The 20,318-nt window shown below is 38.6% G+C and overlaps 1 protein-coding gene across 1 annotated transcript in view; it reads left to right on the forward strand.

The window, feature by feature from the left end:
* Positions 1 to 20,318, forward strand: part of slc9a7 (solute carrier family 9 member 7) — a 39,860-nt gene that overhangs the window by 10,887 nt on the left and 8,655 nt on the right. Inside the window, 11 exon segments of the mRNA XM_069679551.1 lie at positions 3,106 to 3,182; positions 3,284 to 3,396; positions 4,907 to 5,012; positions 5,370 to 5,716; positions 7,697 to 7,785; positions 9,285 to 9,398; positions 9,617 to 9,728; positions 9,817 to 9,970; positions 13,919 to 13,981; positions 17,916 to 17,979; positions 19,944 to 20,026. Coding sequence (XP_069535652.1) covers positions 3,106 to 3,182; positions 3,284 to 3,396; positions 4,907 to 5,012; positions 5,370 to 5,716; positions 7,697 to 7,785; positions 9,285 to 9,398; positions 9,617 to 9,728; positions 9,817 to 9,970; positions 13,919 to 13,981; positions 17,916 to 17,979; positions 19,944 to 20,026 — 1,322 coding nt within the window.

Raw genomic sequence — 20,318 nt, forward strand, 5'->3', positions numbered from 1 at the left:
TTTTTATCCTGATGGGAGTGAGCTCTTCCAGGTTGACAATGCAGCCATTTAATAGACAGGAGGAGGTTGTTACGTTCCCCTGAATGGGCTAGGGGATGAGGGGAGTAACAATAAATTAAAACCCAGGAAAAAGAAGGGATGAACAAAGTATAGGCAAAGTTGAAGGAATTTATTTAACAAACTAAGGCAAAAAGGAAACACAAAGCGAGCTTCTTCTAAACAAAAGAGAAGCTGTTCTATAAGACAAAGCACATAGAATAAACCAAAAACTGCAAATAACAATAAACACTAAGGCCTCGAAGAAACACCCTCGTTCCACTGAAAGAGTAAACCCGAACACGAAGACGTCTGTCACACACACAGCTGAATGGCCCACTGGCTCTGGCTGTCTCCTCTCTGCTGCTCTTTATACTCCTGCCTGATTGCTGAATGTGAAACAGGTGAGCTTAATCGCCTGCAGTGAAGGGAGAGCAGTACCTGAGGAGCAAACAGGAGAGAGACACACACAGAAAACACAACACAAAACTATTGCATGAACAACACTGAACGGTTTGATGACGAGGATAAAAGTGATGTGAATCTCAGCTTTCCCATCACCAGATGAACACCTGTGGGAGATTTTGCGTTACCATGTTAGATGGCCCTCTCCACCAACGTCGAGGGAATATCTTTGTACGAACGGTGTAAATCCTTTCAGTAGAGTTCAGAGAATCAAACCCTAGATATATTGAAGCTGTTCTGGTTGCACACGGTGGCTCAACACCTTACTAAGGTCTGACACTTGTTATATTGTTGCTTACTGTTTCAGGGCTGCAGCTAATAATTAATAGAAAAGTCTATAAAATGTTAATTAACCCAGAAAAAGCCCAAGGTGAAACCACACTGCTTGTTTTCTGAGACAAATCGAGTCTTTGCCAACCATCAGCTCTCGTTTCTAAAAGTCCTCTCTAAATCTCTCCGACATGTTACGGCTCTGTATCGACGGCCTTTTTGTTTCTCTAGTGAAACTGTAATTCGTTGGAATTCGCTGAGTCAAACATCAGGCCTCAGGAAACAGGAAGCAGGTCGTCTTCGTCTGTTGTGTTAGAGACAGTTTTCTACAATCATCTGCTGCAGCGAGAGTTGAGTTGAAGCTCTGCGTTAACAGCTTCAGACAGAAACAGAGGAGGATGCAGCGCTCTGTTTTGCATGTTGTACTCGTTTGTTTACTTGTCAATTCAGTGAATCATCTGCTCTCGATCAGTGTAGCAAAACACACAGGACCCAGACTGATGTGTACATGTTTGCAGACTGTGCTGCTACAGAAGATCTCTCATTGTGATTAGATTTTGATTGATCCTTTTTATGTTTTATTTCACAATAATCCTTCCTGACAGTCACAAACGAGAAGGCACATTTCCGTCGGAAATCTGAATCAGCATCTTGTTTCACAAAGAGAGTTGGAGGAAGCTCAGCCTGTAAGACAGACGGAGATGTTTCTGTGTTGTTTGATTTACAACCAGTCAAACAGCTGAATGTGTGTTTATGTTTCTGTCCTGTTTGACTAGTTACTCACACAGCCACGACCGCAACTGACCTTAATCCTTCAGTGTAGAAAGACGTAAGACAGAAATAGAAGCAATGATCATCCCGTCATCATCGCTTTATTCTGCTGCTTTGTTGAGGTTTATAAATCTACTTTCTGAAGTATTTAATGAAGCTTATAAACTTCAAGTTATCTTTCACATGACTACATAAGAAGCTCTATTATCCATCCATCCTGCCATTATCTATACCGCTTATCCTGGTCAGGGTCGCCGGGGGCTGGAGCCTATCCCAGCTGTCATTGGGCGAGAGACGGGGTTACACATAGAGACAGACGACCTTTCACGGTTACATTCACACCTAACAGGAAATTTAGAGTCGCAGATGAACCCACACATGCACGGGGAGAACATGCAAACTCCGCACAAATAGGCCCACCATGTCCAAACTGGGATTTGAACCAGGAACCTCTAGCTGTGAGGCTGTGAACCACTGCACCACCATGCACCATTTATTTATAGGACAGCTGAAGAGAGACAGGAAACGTGGGGAGTAGAGAGTGGGGGGCTGACATGCACTCAATGATCAGCAGACCGGAACTTGAACCTGCAGTCAGTGCGATGAGGACCAACTGAGCTAAACCAGCGCCCCGATATTAATGTATTTTGATAAAAACTGATAGCCCTAATAAAGGAAAAGGACGGGTATATGTAAGTTTTTTTAACAACATTAGATCAGTGAATTCTGTAGATGAGCCTGACTAAGTTCAGGGGTGATTGGCCCAGCGGTTCATGATGAGAAATGTTCAGAAAACTGAGGAAGAAATTGCAGAATGTGGCATCTTTACAGCAAAAGACCAGGTATGGTTTAGTTCAGCTGTTAAGGTGCGGGCCCCCGTGTATAGAGGCACAGCACTCGACACAGCGGCCCCGGCCTCCTCCATGACCCTCGGCCCCTTGCTGCATGACATCCCCGCTCTCTCTTCACACATTTCTGATTCTATCCACTCACTGTCCTACCCAATGAAGGCAAAGGCCAGAAAAATGTATGAGGTGTTAATTAAAACTACTTAAAGACACTGGCTTAAAACATTTCTGTGCAAAAATCTCTTTTATATGTACACTATCAGTCAAAAGTTTGGACACATTTTCTCATACAAGTGAATGGGGAAGTGTGTCCAAACTTTTAACTGGTAGTGTTGATAATCAATCTGGACATTGTTTCAACGGTAACAGAGGAGTTCTCAACAATACGACTTTTAGACCATCAGAGAAACATGCAGAGAAATCAGATCATAATCAGGAACAGAATTTTACCCTAAATGAAGCCGTTTCAAAATAATGATGGAAAAGTAAACTTGAGGTCAATCTGAGTCACGTTATGTGCCTGAACAGTGGGTGGAGTCTGGAGCCTGTCTGTAGAGAAAAGTCACAAAGAAGAAGAAAAATGATAAAACATATGTTCAGTATAAAAAGAGCACATTTTGTGAGAATGGTGCCTTTGCTCTCTTTTCTTAAAGGTGAATATAAAGTATGTTTTTTACTCACCTGTCTCGCTCTTATCCTCCTCTTCCCTTCTCAGAGACACTTCTTCAGGAATCTGGGCTCCATCATAACTTACGCTTTCCTCGGCACCGCCATCTCCTGTTTTGTTATCGGGTGAGTGTTTACTCTAAGTCATGGTGAAATGAAGAACTTTGTGATTAAATCCTGCAGCGTTACCTCTTGTTCTCCTCTCACCTGTGTGTGTGCCTCTTCAGGAACCTGATGTACGGTGTGGTCAAACTGATGCAGGTGGTGGGACAGCTGACGGACAAGTTCTACTACACAGACTGCCTCTTCTTTGGAGCTATAATCTCTGCCACAGACCCGGGTATGATGTGATGAAGCGATTCTGTTTGTACCAGTGGAAAATATATTTCAACGTGTCACTGTTACTTAAAATGACAATTTAGGATATTTTTAAAAGAATTGTGACATCACATATATATATATATATATTCATGTGTGGAAGATACAATTTAGCTTATTAAAAAACAGATTTCTAGATTAAATTTAATCAGCAATTTCAGATTTCAGATATTAACAGTTGCATTTCTGATACATGCAACATATCAACAAACCATTTAAGACATTTTGCCCAGTTCTATATATGGCTCGGGGAAATTCCTTATTTGCATCTTAAATAAAATCTTTGCTACATATTAAAGTCGAGCTGAAACAGCATTTCGAGAGTATCTAGCTTCCGTATCGTGACGTATTTCCGAGTGAAACAGGACGTGCAGGCGGGACATATCATTAGAGGGATTTGATTTGATCGTTGAGAAGTGGGCGTAGACAGACGTTCTCCACAGCGCAGTAGCTAGCTGACTGACCGAGCGTTCTTGGTGCTCTGCGGCTAAATGTTGCAGATTGATCGGTTGAAATTGTTTGGTGCTAACTTACGTAAGCACGCGTGAAATTTAGTTTTACCGGAAGAAAAAATGATCAGATTTTGATATAAGAATAAGAAGAAATGGATTTTCTGTATTTCTTTTGGCCTATATTGTCAAATAGATGCACAATAAGTAAATGGATTGTGCTTATATAGCGCTTTTCTAGTCTTTGCCACCACTCAAAGCTGCTTTTACACTACTTATCACATTCACACACACATTTATACACTAATGGCAGAGGCTGCTACGGGAAGTGCCCAACTGTCAATCAGATACCACATTCATACCCGTTGGCTATGCCACTGGGAGCAATTTGGGGTTCAGTGTCTTGCCCAAGGACACTTCAAATTGTAGCCTGAGGAGCTGGGGATCGAACCTCCGACCTTCCGATTAAAAGACAACCGACTCTACAACTGAGCCACAGCCGCTATTACCGGGGATGTGATCTCAAAGGATTAAAATGACATTTTTAATTTCACCTCGACTTTAAAAGAACTGTAGATATGTAAAATATAGAATCATTTTATATAATGTTACTAGTACAAATATCATTTTCACTAGTTAAAACTGTATTGCAGATAATCTGAAATGCTATTGTGAATATCTAGAATTACATTCTTATCTGTAACAATTCAGATCATTGGATTATTCATACCTAGAATTCCCTTTATGCTCTCTGAATAATATTTCAGGATATCTACAAGAAGCATTTTCACTTGTAAGAAATATATTGTTTTTATCACTAGTGATAATTGCATTTATCCTTAATAAGAATTGCTACAAAACAAAGTGACATTTTGGAAAGATTACCTTAGAATCCTAACCGGTCAAAAGACAATTGTTGACATCTATTGCTGCTGCTCATTAAATATTAAATTGTCCTGCCATGATGCAGTTTATGAATCTAAAATGATATGCTTGGTTAAATGTTTTTTTTTATCTCTGTAGTGACGGTGTTGGCCATCTTCAACGAGCTCCACGCAGACGGGGATCTGTACGCTCTGCTGTTTGGAGAAAGTGTTATGAATGACGCGGTGGCCATCGTGCTTTCCTCGTACGTCAAATCTCTGCCTCATCAAACCTACATCTGCTACACAATCCCTCCTTCAACACCAGATATAAGCTTGTTTTTTTTCTGCTGCCTTTCCCTCCTGATGCTGAAATTCAACACTGAAGTGTGAGACGGAGCTACAACGCTCTGCATCACTGCTCCTCCGGACAGACAGACAGACAGCTCTCTAGCTCCCTCTAGTGGAGGATCAAACGCTGCTGCAGACTAATAAAATCAAAAAAATTAAAAAATCATGTACATTCAGATACACTTGTCCTCAGTAATAATGTGTTGACTTAATTCAAAACCTCAGTGAAAAATTGGTTATTTTAAGACAAATTCTTTTCCTTTATCTTCCAGGTCTATAGTGGCGTACCAGCCCAGCGGAGCAAACACACACATGTTTGACGCCTCAGCCTTTTTCAAGTCTGTGGGGGTTTTCCTGGGTATTTTCAGCGGCTCCTTCGTGATGGGTGCAGCCACAGGAGTCGTCACCGCTCTCATATCCTTTCTCTGATACCTCATTTAAAATATAGATACAAACATGAGGCCTGTTTTTCTACATTTGATTTGTGTTTCTTGTCTTTAACTCGACTCTCACGTCACCAAGTTCACCAAGCTGCACTGTTTCCCGCTGCTGGAGACGGCCCTCTTCTTCCTCATGTCCTGGAGCACCTTCCTGCTGGCCGAGGCCTGCGGCTTCACAGGTGAGCTGAGTCAGGAGGCGGCTGTAAAAAAGGGAAGAGGCACCAGGCAGCGTTGGTTGGGATGCTAATAGAAGTCTGCATGTTCAGCTTGTGTCTGACCTCTGTCTGACTTAATAAATTACGCTTTTATAACTTACATTTAAGAATATAACACTGTTTTTACTTTTTAATTTATTAGTTAATATAATTACCTCCATTTTATTTATCTCTTTGTTTTTAATGCATAATTTGAAGGAAATGACAGGATCACGTTTCACTGTGACTTTGCCTTATTTTATTGTGTGTGACATTTTAACTAATCAAATATTGTCTGTGAGCAGATCTGGCTGCTTTTGACTCACTCAGCTCTTGTAGAGAAGCATCACAGACCTTGAAGAGGCTGTTTAGATAAAACAACAAAAACGTTTTTTTAAATCAAAAAGTCAAAGAAATATTGTGGGAAAAAAATAATTTTTTGGACAATCATCTGATAAAATTAAATAGCCTTCTATAAATAATTTGTCATTATATGGGCAGATGATACAACAGACGTAAAAGGGGAAAACCAGTGAATTATTATTGCAATTTATGAAGTTGATAGACTCACAATAGGGTTGCAGTATATCACAGTATACCATATATATATATACTATATTCCATAAACATTTGAATGCTACGGAAGCCCTAAGCGGACATGCATGCATACATTTTATTTACGCCAATGGAAAATTTTAGATGCACTTGTAGTCTCAGTAGTGACGTTTGATTAGATTATTTCAAGGTTGTTTTTTTTGTAAACTATTTTGAGTATACATTTGCTCTAGTGGTGAGGTTTAAATTCTGTCTGACTATTTTATCAAGAAAAAACGAATTATTCTGATTAAAATGTAATTTTGCTTGCAGCTGAAAATGGCTTAAACATTTGAAATATCTGAAATACCAAAAGAAGAGTTTACATTATTTACAGACAACAATGTCAGCTTGAATTGCAGTTAAAAAGTAGTGCCAAAAGTTTCCCCGTGATAACGAGTCATTTCAGGTTGTTTTCTCGAGATCTCGACTTAATTATCTTGAGATAACGACATAACACCGTAACATCCGATGATCATAACTCGTATTCCCAGAGTTGCAAAAAGACAAAACAGGCTTTAGAAACAGGCTTAACTTACCTCATTAGTGCGGGCAATGGCAGCATGGCATGTCCTGGTCTGTAATATCACAGCGACCAGCCTGTTGTTCTGTTTGCTTTGTTCTCTTGAAATGAGCTTGCGTAGAATTCTTCCATATTCGCACAGAATATTTTTTATGATTAAGCTTTTGTTTAAAAAAAAAAGAACCTTCAAGGGTCATTGTGACGCATAATATTAATATAATAATGATTACTATTAAATTATTGATACCGTGAAATTGTGAAAGCATATTATTTTTTATGTTGCAGTGAAAATTTCATACCATTGCAACCCTGATCACTAGACTCAGATTGAAGCAGCAGAGGGCGTCCTTAGTCTGCGTTAAGCTCCAAAAACACTGGAGACTACATTTCCCATAATGCATCGTGATAACAAATTTAATGAGACTTTTCCTGCCCTCTTTTTTTAAACTCCATGCACCAAATTTATAACTAAGTGAGATCCAGTTAGAGTATTTAAATGCTCCCTCACGTCGTTGATTTTGCTGACTAACGTATTAATGTGCCGTTGAAACTAAGTGCTGCTCAGAGAACTCAGTCTGTGTGGCCTACAGATGAAATGTGACGGGGATTTAAATGCCGATTATGCAGCAGATGTGCAGCAGATGAAATGAACAGATAATGTGATGCACAGCAGCATCAAAGGCAATCAGAGGAGAGGCTAATCTTGTTTCTGATCTTTCTAAATGGGTGAATTGATAATGCAGATCAAAATTATGCAGCCCACTCTGTTTAATGCACTTTATCTGTTTGAGTGATTGTGTCAAAGCTCCTGATGTGTTTGTTTGTTTGTGTGTGTGTGTTTTTTACAGGTGTTGTAGCCGTGCTTTTCTGTGGCATCACGCAGGCTCACTACACTTATAACAACCTCTCTGAAGAGTCTACTAAACGCTCCAAACAGGTAGACTTGAACCTCTTCATGAACATGCAATACCCTTTTTTTTTGCAGTTTTGGACCCCTTTGTTGTATAAACAGGGTGGCAGATGGTTCACGATTAGCCTGCTGTGACCTTAATCGGGGTTTTCTGAGGACATCCCTCCTGACGTGGCTGTTTAGTTTCTCAGAGGGGGTTTGTTCTTAAGGAGAGGGTACAGATTAACACCTACGCAACACGCAGCGTGACACATTCTGGATCAGAGCTCTAAGTATCCTGGCACGCTCATGTTTCAAAGAAAGCTACACATGTACATTATAACGGAAAGGTTAAAGTCCGGCACTTAGATCATTGGTTCATCAACTTTTTCCAATAATGCAAAAAAAAAAACCCCCTGACAATGCAAAAATAAAAAACTGGAAAAAATATATAACGTGTTAAAACACATCGCTAAGCCGAAAGTGTATGATTTACTAAAAAAAACCATGTGAATGATTTGTGCATTTGTAACACAAGATAATGGCCAAAATGGAAGATCCTAACACTAAACCAAACATATAAAAACACTGTCTGTGGTCAAAAACATGTCAGATTAAGGTTTAATGAGTCAGGAACACATTTACTTAAACAAGTTGGGGATGGAGAGGGGAGATGCAGGGTTTCCACGAGAGTTTTAGGTGGTAATTCAGTAGGAAAAAGTTACACGCTAAGGGGAATGTAGGCATGACTCTGGAGCTTTTTTTTCACCCTATTTTCAGCTTCATTGCTGCTACATTTCAACCAAGACACCAGTTCCTTGATTTTTGTCTGTCACAGCATATAAACATAAACTTGCACATGTTTGCATTTGTTGTGACAATTGATTTTTTTTAGCGGTTAACATCTGCATTGAAAAATGTAACGTCAAATATATAAAGTATTTGATCAAAGTTAGATTTAGATTTTTTAATGTATTATAGTTATTTGTTTAAACTTTATTACAGACTCAAGATCTAGATAAAAGACATTTCATGGAATATATAACTTGAAAAAGTAACAGAAAATTGTTTGAAAAAAGAACATATACGTATATTTGTGTCTTAAAATTTCCTACAATATGATTATTTTAGGAATTATAATACAAATAGCTAATATTGTAATTATAAAATTATAAAATCTCAAGTACTCGCTGTAGGTCTTCAAAGTACACCTTAGAGTAGTGTTACCCCCGTTTGGGAAACTCTGATTTAGATTGAAAAAGAAAAGTCTTACATTTTCTTTTGTCCATATATCAGTGTGTTTGCCCTCGTCTTGTGTCTGCCACTCAGTGCAACAGAAATGCAGTTAGCTCTGTCATCATCATGGCAGCCTGTGAGAAAAGTAGAAACAACTCTTACAGCTTTTCTTGACTCCAGGCAGGGAATGTTTTTAGTGTGTAAAACTTTCTGTGAAATTCCCTCACTGAACCTCAACGTTTTAAGGCTCTTTCTGTGTATCCAAACATTTCCAAATTGAATTTCTCATGAATATTATATCTTCCACGCAGCTCTTTGAGGTCCTTCACTTCCTGGCGGAGAATTTCATCTTCTCCTACATGGGTCTGGCTCTGTTCACCTTCCAGAATCACATTTTCAGCCCCATTTTCATCGTAGGGGCTTTTGTATCCTTTCTGGGCACAGCAGCATTTTTCTGTTTCCATTTCCTTCATAGCGTTTAGATTTCCTGCAGCTTTAGAAATGGGTCAAAGATGATGATTCGGGGGCTGCTGTGACGAAGAAGTTTTTAGCTAAAGTTTCACCCTCTTTGACCCAAGATTCAAGACAATGCGTATCAAATCATTGTATAATATAGTTAAAGACGCCTTGACCTGCCTGTCAGCTTTCCATTTTCATCGGAAGAGCTTTCAACATTTACCCGCTGTCCTTCCTCCTCAACCTCGGCAGAAGGCACAAGATCAAGGGAAACTTCCAGCACATGATGATGTTTGCAGGTATGAAAATGTGATTTAGACTATGCTGTTTATTTTTTATTGATTAATTGAAATTACCTGATGGGAGCATTTTTGGATACACCTGCAGGTCTGCGTGGAGCAATGGCGTTCGCCCTAGCTATCCGGGACACGGCCACTTACGCCCGTCAGATGATGTTCACCACCACGCTGCTCATCGTCTTCTTCACCGTCTGGGTGTTTGGTGGTGGGACAACACCCATGCTGTCCTGGCTACACATCAGGTAAGAATAACCTGAAGAAATAGGCTACCATAGGCTAGATTTGGACAAATCTAAAAGTCCCAAAATTAGCCAAATATGAAAACAAATATTAGCGTTGATTTAGTGAACTTGGTTTGTACAAAAATGACTTACTAGCACACTCCCTAAACAAATAGGCTACTCCATCTTTGCGCTTTCTTCCAGGACAATATCTGTTATTATCTTTGAAGATCATACCTATCCTCACAGAATTAAAAAAAAAAAAGTGTATAAATATATTTTTAATTGGCTTATTTCTTAATGTGTTATACTGTATGAAAAATAATTATACAAAGTATAATTTCCCCGTCAAGAAAGACTTGACTGTACAGCTAGCAAGATATGTGAAAGCTAGCTAGTGAGATAGCCACAGCTAGTTTTAGCTAATTCTAAAACTAACTTTATAGCCTTTAAGTTGTTCACTGTGAATTATAAAAAATATTTTTTGATAAAATGTTATCCTGATAATGAGATTAGTTCAACATAAAAACATGAAGCACTAATTTAATCCAGCCTTAAATGAGAGAAACCGAGCTAATCTCTTGCTTAAGCTTATGTCAGCCTAGTGTTAGCGCAGTAGCAACAATCAACATCTCAACTTTTAATGGAATTGATGCTATTTGTTGTGGTTTCATTCACTTAAATCATCTATTGAATGTATTAAATTGTGAATCAATCTATTATGTTTCAGAATTTAGTGTAAGTTTATTTAAGAAGGATTTAAATAGAATATGAAAAGGACAGACAACAACCTAGCAAAAGGGCACTCCATTTAGCCTTTAGCTTCAGGCTATGGACTGTAATTATTATATTAATATATATTAATATTAATTAAAATAAAGTTTATTTTCTTCAATCAACTAGTTTACATGGACAAAAGGCTGAAAGGACAGATGTCTATACTTCAGGACATGGAGCTAAACTGCTTCTGTGGTTACCGATGTCTATCTTTGAGGGCACATTTTTATTATATTTTCCTGGGACATTTTATTAATTTCCACTCCATATTGTAAAAATTATCTTGTGCTGCGTGCTGTTTTTGTCCAGGAGAGAGCGCCAGAGTTCCCTCACTACTTCTTACTTTACATTTTTAAGAGTTTTAAGATCACAGGGACTTTTGTTGCATCTTTTTTATTAGTTGTATAGGTCCTTCACTCAAATTAAACATCTACCCTTGAATTTAAGATCCCTCCTGTCTTACTAAGTTCAAAACTTATTGTATAACAAGCGTTCCTAGCTACAGATGTAAACAGTGGTGGGACTTGTGCTTTAGCGCTTTGCATTCATGTCTTTCTGTGTGTTTGGAGGCCAGCCCTACTTATTTTGTGACGATTTTGCACCAGGGGCTTATTTGTCATGACAAAGCGGATTATGGGCTGATGATTTGTGTGACAACAGCAGAGGCGGCTGGACTGAACAGGCTCTGTTTAATATTAGTAATGCCTCCTCGGACTGCGTAGGAACTATTGTGCTGGTGGAGGTTTAGAGCGCTGCCAAAATCCCCCCATGGCAACTGGTGCATGTGGTGCTATGGCAGGCGGATGTCAGCCATTATCATGGTATCATCCGCTGTCTGCGTGCATAAATTTGCACATAAATACTCCTTTTCGGGCTAAACATTCGACGCCCTGAGGAGTAATTGAACATGACATCACATAAAGCATAAAAAAAATATGATTTTATGGTTACAATTGCAATTTTATTACATAATCACAAAGACGGACAAGGACAAAGAAGCAGGCAGATGAGCAGGATATGAGTGAGGACTGGTGCTTTGATAGCGGACGCCTGGTTAATGATGAGACGCTGCTGCTTTCTGTTCGGTTTTGATGGATAGTTTGTAAGCAGGCAGGCGTGCAGCTCCTCACCGAGCCATGGCAGAGCAGCTATCGAGAGAAAAGAGATCCCAATGTGCTCCAGCTGGGTCAGGGAAGAGCTGCTAATCCGACAGCTCCAATGGAAAATTTTAGATGCACTTGTAGTATCAGCAGTGACGTGATTAGATTATTGCAAGGTGTTTTTCTATAGGCTACATTATTTTCAGTATAAATTTGCTTTAGTGGTGAGGTTAAGGTTCTGTACAGCCTATAATTAACAACAAAGTCTAATTATTCAGATCAAAATTTAAGTATGCTTGCAGCTGAAATCAGTTTAAACATTTAAAATATCTGAGGTACTACAAGGAGAGTTTATAAAGTTATAAAGTTATTTACAGACTACAATGTCAGCTTGAATTGCAGTTAAAATAGTGAGAGAAGCTAAAGTGGCAGTCAAAAGGCAATAAGTGAAGAAGCTCTGTCTGTAGCCTCTGTACATTGTATGCCTGCTCTACCAGCTGTGACGCAGTGGCCGCAGGCTACACTCCTGGCCTTGGCTATTTGCTGCATGTCATCCCCCACTCTTGTCTTCCAATATTTCCTCTTTTCAGATGTCTTAGAAATAAAGGCGGAGGCAGTGAATAAAAAAGATTAGAATGGCAGACAAAAGACAATTACTGAATGATGTTGAATGGCAGTCAAAACAGAGATGCTAAAATTGAAGTTTCATTGTTAGTGTTATCTCTGAATTAAGGTAAAGTGAGTAAAAACGCTAAAAGAAGTTCTTAATTAAACTAAAATCAGATCAATGTGTTAAAAATTAGCTTCAAGTGTTAGCTGAAGTTAAACCACTGATACCAGATGAACTCTCAGAAACAGTAAGAGATAACAGGGTTGAACTATTATAAACATATAATCGCTGAAAACTACAGAAGTCTAAGTGGACATGCATCGATACATTTCATTTACTCCGTTTTCCCGTGATGGCGAATAATTTCCGGTCATAACTCGGATCCCCAGAGCTGCAAAAGCACAAAACAAACATAGAAATAGGATTAACTTACCTCATTAGTGTGTCTGTAATATCAGAGTGAACAGCCTGTTGTTCTGTTTTCCAGGTCGACCGATTAACCCGTTATCACAAGAAAACCAGCTTTGTAATCTCAAGATAACGAGCTAAATAAGTCCAGATCTCAAGGAAACAACCGGAAATTACTTCCTTAATTAATTCATAATTAACTAATAGTTAATTATCACAGGAAAACGGAGTAAATAAAATGTATGAGCGCATGGCTGCTTTGGGCTTCCGTAGATTTCAGTGATTATATGTTCATAATAGTTCCAGCCTTGTTTCTGAGAGTTAATCTGGTATCACTGATTACACTTCAGCTACACTTTAAGCTAATTTTCAAAACGGAGTGAATAAAATGCATGGATGCATGTCCGCTTCGGGCTTCCGTAGAAGCAGTTAAAGAGTTGTAGCAGTATTTTAATGGGTTTTTTTTACATTTTACTTGTGAAATAATGAGCCAAATGTGACGTGACGTAACGTAAACTTGACAAAAAAGAGAGTCAAAGAAGATTAATAAGTTAGACAAGGGACAGACATGCAAACAATAACATAAAGCCGTTACAATGATGTATGTGATGATATGATTAGAGTGCAGGACAAGAGATTAAATTGTCAAAAATAAAATAAATAAACATTGCAAAATAGAATTTCTTTTTAATGTGTAGGCCTGAACATCTGCCGAACCTCTGTGCCAAGTGTGAGGATTAGCTCATGTCCCCAAAACAGAGGATCAAATGTGACCACCAGTTAGTGTGTAAAACGCTGTTATCTGATTAAACTCTCTTTTATGTCTCGTCCTCCATTAAACCAACACCGAATACAACAAATCCTTTCATCCTTATACAGATATATTTTAGATGACGTGTGAAAAATATAGAACATTTTACGCAAAAAGAGAGAGAGAGATAGATTTGTGTTGCACTGTTGCAGTTCCTCTATTGAGTACACACAAAGTAGGCAATTTTTAACACAGAAAAAGAGCGATACTATAAAATAATTGCTTAATATACCACCTTATACCTTGTGTTTATGATGTGACAGAGTTGGGGAAACCAAAGCGTTGCAGGAAGAGCGACATCAGCGTGGACAGTGGGAGTACACCAGGTGCTGTTTCTTCAACTGTGATGGGTGTTGGGAAAGATGGTGGTTGGTTCAGACGGGAATCTTTGTTTTCTGTTCACTTCTGTTTTTCTGATGAAGGGCAACATTGGGTGCCTACAAAAGGTCTCTGGACTTTAAAGAACATGCAGTGCTTTTTAGAGGCTCTGTTGGATGGTTGGTTTCAGAATAAAACAACTGATTCTTTCGAGGCAATAAATCATTTTATAGGAAGGCATTTACACCAGACCAGCTGTGTTTGGAGGAGCTGCTACTGCTTGATTTAGTATTATCAAATGCTTTATTCAAGGCTTTCTCTGGGCGATGTGAAAACCTCTTTCTTTGTTGTGTCTCTGTGGATTGTCCGCCATTTTCTTCACACAGCTGTGCAAGGAACAAATCACACACTGACACTCAGAAGCAGCTCGACAGACACACATGAAATGATTTGAGAAAGTATGTGCAAAAAAAAGGGGAAGATAAGACGGAAACCGAGAGCCTGTTTCATTAGGTTCCTTCCATTTTTATGTTGAAGATTTGTATGTCTTCCCTAGAGGACACAAACCCTGCAAACAAGATGGCTTATATATAGGGTATTTGATGGATTTAACAAGAGAAGGGGGGGGTTCTGGATTAGGATTTAAGGTTAGTAGGTGAAGGGAAGTCAGTGGAACAGCCCCTTATATAAGTATGTGTATTTGGAAATGTATGACGGGTCTAAACTGTTTCTTATCAGAGGAAATGTGACCTGTTGGCTGTTCCTTTCTCTCTCTCTTCTGGGCCCCCCAACAGTTGTGTCTTAATCTCAGGGCAGATTCCTCAGAGATCCTTCCTGACACAGCGCCAGCCCGCTCTGCACGTCTTTGTTTTTGCAGATTTTTGACCTTCATGCGACCTTCACCCCCTTAAGATCCTGTGTGTGTAGTCGAGAAAGGAGAAAGCCTTGGGTTCTCCTGGCCTGCTCCTTCTCAAGCTGCTGAAAAGGCTGTTACTGATTCACTCAGAGTGGATATTTCCTCTGAAGGGCTGTCATGGAAAAGTCTAAAGATAACCACACACTTTAGTTACACCTCCTACTGTACAGCCAGCATTGGATGTAGTTTCAGATGTAGCCCTGTAAAGTTATACATGACTGCTTTGGCCTCCGTCCACAAGGATTAGACTCAAATACTCCAGAGCTTATGTGAATTAAAAGTGCCCCTCTAAAATCTGCTTGTGTTGAGATTAATCCTGCTCTGTTAGTAAGAGACACCAGGGGGGGAATTATTTAAATCCAGCTAAGAAGACAGAAAATATGAGCTGTAGTAACGTGAAAGGAATTGTTTGAAATTTGGGGAGATGCTAATTTTATTTGCTGTTTGGCTGAGAGTTAGAGGAGAGGATTGAAACCACTCTTATGTCTGAAGCTACAGTTGGAGATGACGCCTATGTTAGCAGATGGTTAGCTTAGCTTACTGCAAAGATTAGGAACAAGGGGAAACAGATAATCAGTTACTGTATCTGGCCAGGAAATAGGGCAGCACATATTTTTTTAAGTTTCAATTAGTTCCTAGAAGGAACATTTTGTGGACAGCAGGCTAGCTGTTTCCAAGCTAGCTGCCAGTCTTTGCGCTAAGCCAACTAGCTATGGCATGTATCTTGATTTTGAATAACATAGGTAATCCGACAAATCATTATCATTTCACTGCTTCCTTATCAATCAGCAATTGAAAAGACAATTTGGATTGAAATCCAGTGGGACACTAAGCTAACTAGCTGCTAGGTAAAGCAACATTTAAGTGACATTCAATCTATTCACAAGGCAGCTATTTTCCCCTTGGCTCAGGATTAGACGCTGTGTGCTCTGAATTTTGTTTTTAAAAGTGCTGTGGAAACGAACAAATCGTTATAATTTCACCACAATTTGATTGATCAGCAACTGAAAAATATAAAATAGAATGGGAAATACAGAGGGACGTAATCTAAGGTCAAACAACATGTGTACGGTAAGGTAATGCTAAATGACAGCTGCATATGAATTCAACCACTTCCCGGCTAAAGTTAGTGTTAAGTAGTATGAAATGGTACAATAGGAAAGGCATAAATTACTAGCTAATGGTAACGTTGGCTAGAAGTGGGGTTGAATGCTAACGTTAGCTGTAGTTTAAGTAAGAGATGATCTATAGTGAGCAGGTTTTTATTGCAGAATGGAACCCCGACCTGAAGGGGTGAGACAGTTCTGCTACCTACTTACTAAATCAATTATTTGACAAAAAAAAATTGATTTGGAAATGATTTTATTAATTTAAAGATTATTAAATTTCTGTTTTCCGTTTAAAGATAGTCTGTAACACTCACAGTGAGAGCTGCGTTCATAGCAACGGTTAAATCTGTAGCCTTCTTAAAATGAGCCAAGCTAGCTGTTTTTACTCACATTAAATGGAAACATTTCCACAGATGGTGAAGTAAGACACGGTGAATGGGACAGTAGGAATCAGCGCAGCACCTGATTGAGGGTTTCTGTCTCGTCACTGTCAGAGTCCGACATCAAATTTACCAGACTTCTTTCAGCGGATTGATATGATTACAGTTAGTCCTCCGGATTTTGTGATTAGAGCCAAATCCCTAGCAACAGTCTGTTCTTCATAGCAACCGTCTGTGATCGAGAAATAACAGAACTCCGAATGCCGTAATTAACCAACCAACCCATAATTAACACAGCTGTGTAATAACACAAGGTAACAGGTTTTCAAAAATGTTGTTACACACTGAAATATGGCCTGAGGTACCTCCAGACTTTCACTGTCCATTGTGTTTTCAGTTCCTGATCAATTGGGAAGCAGTAAAATTCAAGCAATTTGTCACATTTTCTATGTTTATATGACTTGAACAAAGCAGTACGACATTATAACAGGCTGCCAGGTAAATATAGTGAATAAAAGTGGTTAAAATCTCTTCTTATTCTCTGCAAAAAAGTGAATCATCTTCTTTCACATAAAATCAAACATCCAAATTTTAAGCACAGATGCTACTTGGTTAATTTGACCAATTACCAATCAAACCCAAAGTAAAGGGTTGTTTCAACCCAGCGATAGATTTCTCCTGCTCTTTTTTGTCACTATTTATTGTTGAAGGATACGAATATGTGTACAATTTGCAGGTTTTAAACAATGGGTCAGAATTACAGATGTTTTATTTGAGGTAAAACTAAATATAAAAAATAACGATTGTTCAACTGGTGACCCAAAGTTTTTTTTTTTTACATGGGGTAGTTAAACCATTACTGCGTGACTGAAAGTAGGTCAATTTTGACCCTGGGGTTCTTCCTTAAATGAAAATAAAATATACAGCACGTGTCAGCCATCCATAACTGTTTCAATCTTATGATATTCTTGCATCTGAATGTTTCTGTCTCGGATGTTGGGGCGATTTCCTTATTGGTGAATGTATAACTTGTTTTTAAAGGTTGTGATTTGTTTTTTTGGGTCAAAAGCCAAAAATTATTTCAGATCTCTCTCTTGTCTGCTTCACACTAAATTATACAAACTCTTTGATTTATTTGAGCCACTGCTTCTCTGTGTGTGTGCTGGGTTTGAATGCTAATTTGTAGCATTTTTCAGCCACTTAAAAGTCTCGCAATCAGCGCTTTGATGTGTCGGCTTTCAGAGCTGCATCTGACACGAAGCCGAGCCACAAAGAGAACAAATCAGCATCCCGAGGGTGCAGTAGTGACAAAAGATAGAGGTTTATTTCTGTGTGAAAGTGAACCGGATCAAATAAAACCTGCACAGAGAAAGAAGAGCAAAGGAAGCGGTATAAGGGGCTGACAAATGCTGCTGATTAGCATTAAACTGAATATGAGCTAAAGTTGTAATTGTGTTTGCAGTAAATCAGCTACTTTGAGGTTAAACTGCATTTTCATGAGTCGTTAATATATTATTTCTCTCCTCCTGTGTTTCAGAGTTGGCGTGGACCCAGATCAAGACCAGCAGCCCTGTGGAGACAGCTTCCAGGTCTTACAGGGGGTGAGGATCTCACATTTATTTTTGCTTAAAGTCGGTGCTGCTTTCACTGCTGGAACAGTTCTGCTTCTGCAATTTTGTGTCGAGGAGGAGCACTGTCAGCAAGTCTGAAAACACAAATAGTTCAGTTTGTCTGGAAAAATGGAGGCTGAATCTGCTGAGCGAGGCAGTAGAAGCAGAGATGCACCATTAGCTTTGTTGTGCTGCAAGATGTTTAACCTAGTATTTTATGTTTAATATTTTTTTTAATTTGTGATGATGAATTCTTTCTGCTCTGTTAAGCTGAATCCCTCTGACCCACAGCGCTGTGATTTTGGGATTATGTCTGTACGAGGAGTGCAGGTCAATGCGGATCTGGAATGTTTAGTAGTAGAACTGATCAGTTTATCATCAACTTATGATAATATTCAGATGTTTTAACTACGTCTCAGTATTTAATTTGAACAATATACACATATCAATCAATCAATCAACAGATTTTATTTGTTTAGTACTTTTCATACAACAGTAACGTAACACAAAATGCTTCACAAAGACAAAAAATCAATAAAAACAATTCAATTACCCCCCACAAACAGAATGTAATTAATAATCAATAAAACAGGAAACTGACAAACTGAGGAAATGCTATCATGTTTGTAATGAGGAAACACAGGAGGTAGAAAAAAAGTTTTTAATGTCTAGATAGCAAAATAAGAAAAAGTAAAAATTTAAAGGAAGAAATAAATAAACTTATAAAACATTAAAAGATAATCAGGACTAATAAAATAGAATAAAACAATGAAAAAAAACAATAAAACAGCCTAAAATATATATATATATATATAAAGTTACATAAGATAAAAAATAAAATTTGATTAAAAAACAGGCTAAAGAGGAAGGTCTTGAGTTTGCATGTGAAAACATATCCATTATAAGCATATACACGTGTTATTTTTCAATATATAGAAACAGCATAAATAAGATAAAAAATGGGAAATAAAAATGTTAAATATGTTAGATTTTGTACATTAAACTGCAATTTATAGGTCAGTGTAAATGCTGAGAAATGGGTATATGTAAATAAGAAATATAAGTTTAATGCCGTATATAGAAAGACCTTTGGTCCAAAAAAAACATGGCATTTATTTATCTATCAACTTATTTAGATTTAGTTTCTGTTGACCTTCACAGTTCCTACAGCATGCACTTTCATCAGCAAGAGCCGAAGCATAAATGCACACAACTATACAGTGTCTGAGAATATCAAAACACTTGAGTATATTTTTTGCAGACAGCCGGGGTCAGCCTTATACACGGGTCTGTATGTGACTGAGTAACTGACTGACTGACTGACTGACTGAGTGTCGGTACATTCAGAGCTGTAGAGAGAGAGAGTTGCGACATCGCAATGGCGGATCATTGAGCATATTGGACCTCCACTGACGCGACTCTCTGTCTATACGGCTCTGGATACTTTGTTTAGGGAGTAACTCCTCCGCTGCTTGTCCGCTGTCCTCACCTACATCTGCAGGTGCACCTGCTTTCAAACACGTTGTCATCGGCCTCATAACGACAGTCCTTGTAACACATTGCCCACAAAAGCGCACATTGACCTGATGTGGTCAGCCACATTCGAGGTTTTGACCTAGTCTTGTTTTTTTGTTTCAATTTTGATTAATAGTTAACATGCAAAGACTCGTGACAGAGGTTCATGTTATGTTTGTGTTATTAACTGATACCTTATATCAGTTCTCATACTGATATAAGATATATATACTGATATATATCTTATACTATAACTGTATTTATTCATATCTTATCATGTTAGAAATGGAGTACAATTCTAAATGCCAACCTCATATAGCTGTATAAGAATCACCAGTATACACTTAGCCTGATAACAACATGTTAGCCCTGTTTTAGATCATTTTATGCTGCAATATTTAGCATGAGAATATGCTGATTGTTGTTTTGTGTTTCTCCAGGATGGCCCCCAGGCTGAAGGACAAAGTAAAACCAAACAGGAGAGTGCGTGGCTCTTCAGACTGTGGTACACCTTTGACCACAAGTATCCTTTCTATGCCCTGAGAAATGTATATTATCATTTTGCTCTTAGGCCACCAGGTAAATATCAGGGCCTGTTTCCCGTTGTTTGCCGTTTTAGCCATTACAAACAAAGTTTGTGTCTTTATCAGATCATCCTGGTAGTATAATAACAGACATGAATCCTACAGTATCCGCTTTCCCTGCTCTGACTAGCTGCATAAAACACGCTTAAGTAAATGTGTTTGGCAGCACATCCTCCATTTCCTCCGTCCTTCCCTGCCTGAGAAACAATCGTCTCCCCAGGTGGCTGATTA

This window comes from Semicossyphus pulcher, unplaced genomic scaffold (assembly GCF_022749685.1).
Source record: "Semicossyphus pulcher isolate SPU_LCO1_2020_fin unplaced genomic scaffold, fSemPul1.0.p SCAF_4, whole genome shotgun sequence".
Taxonomy (NCBI): domain Eukaryota; kingdom Metazoa; phylum Chordata; class Actinopteri; order Labriformes; family Labridae; genus Semicossyphus; species Semicossyphus pulcher.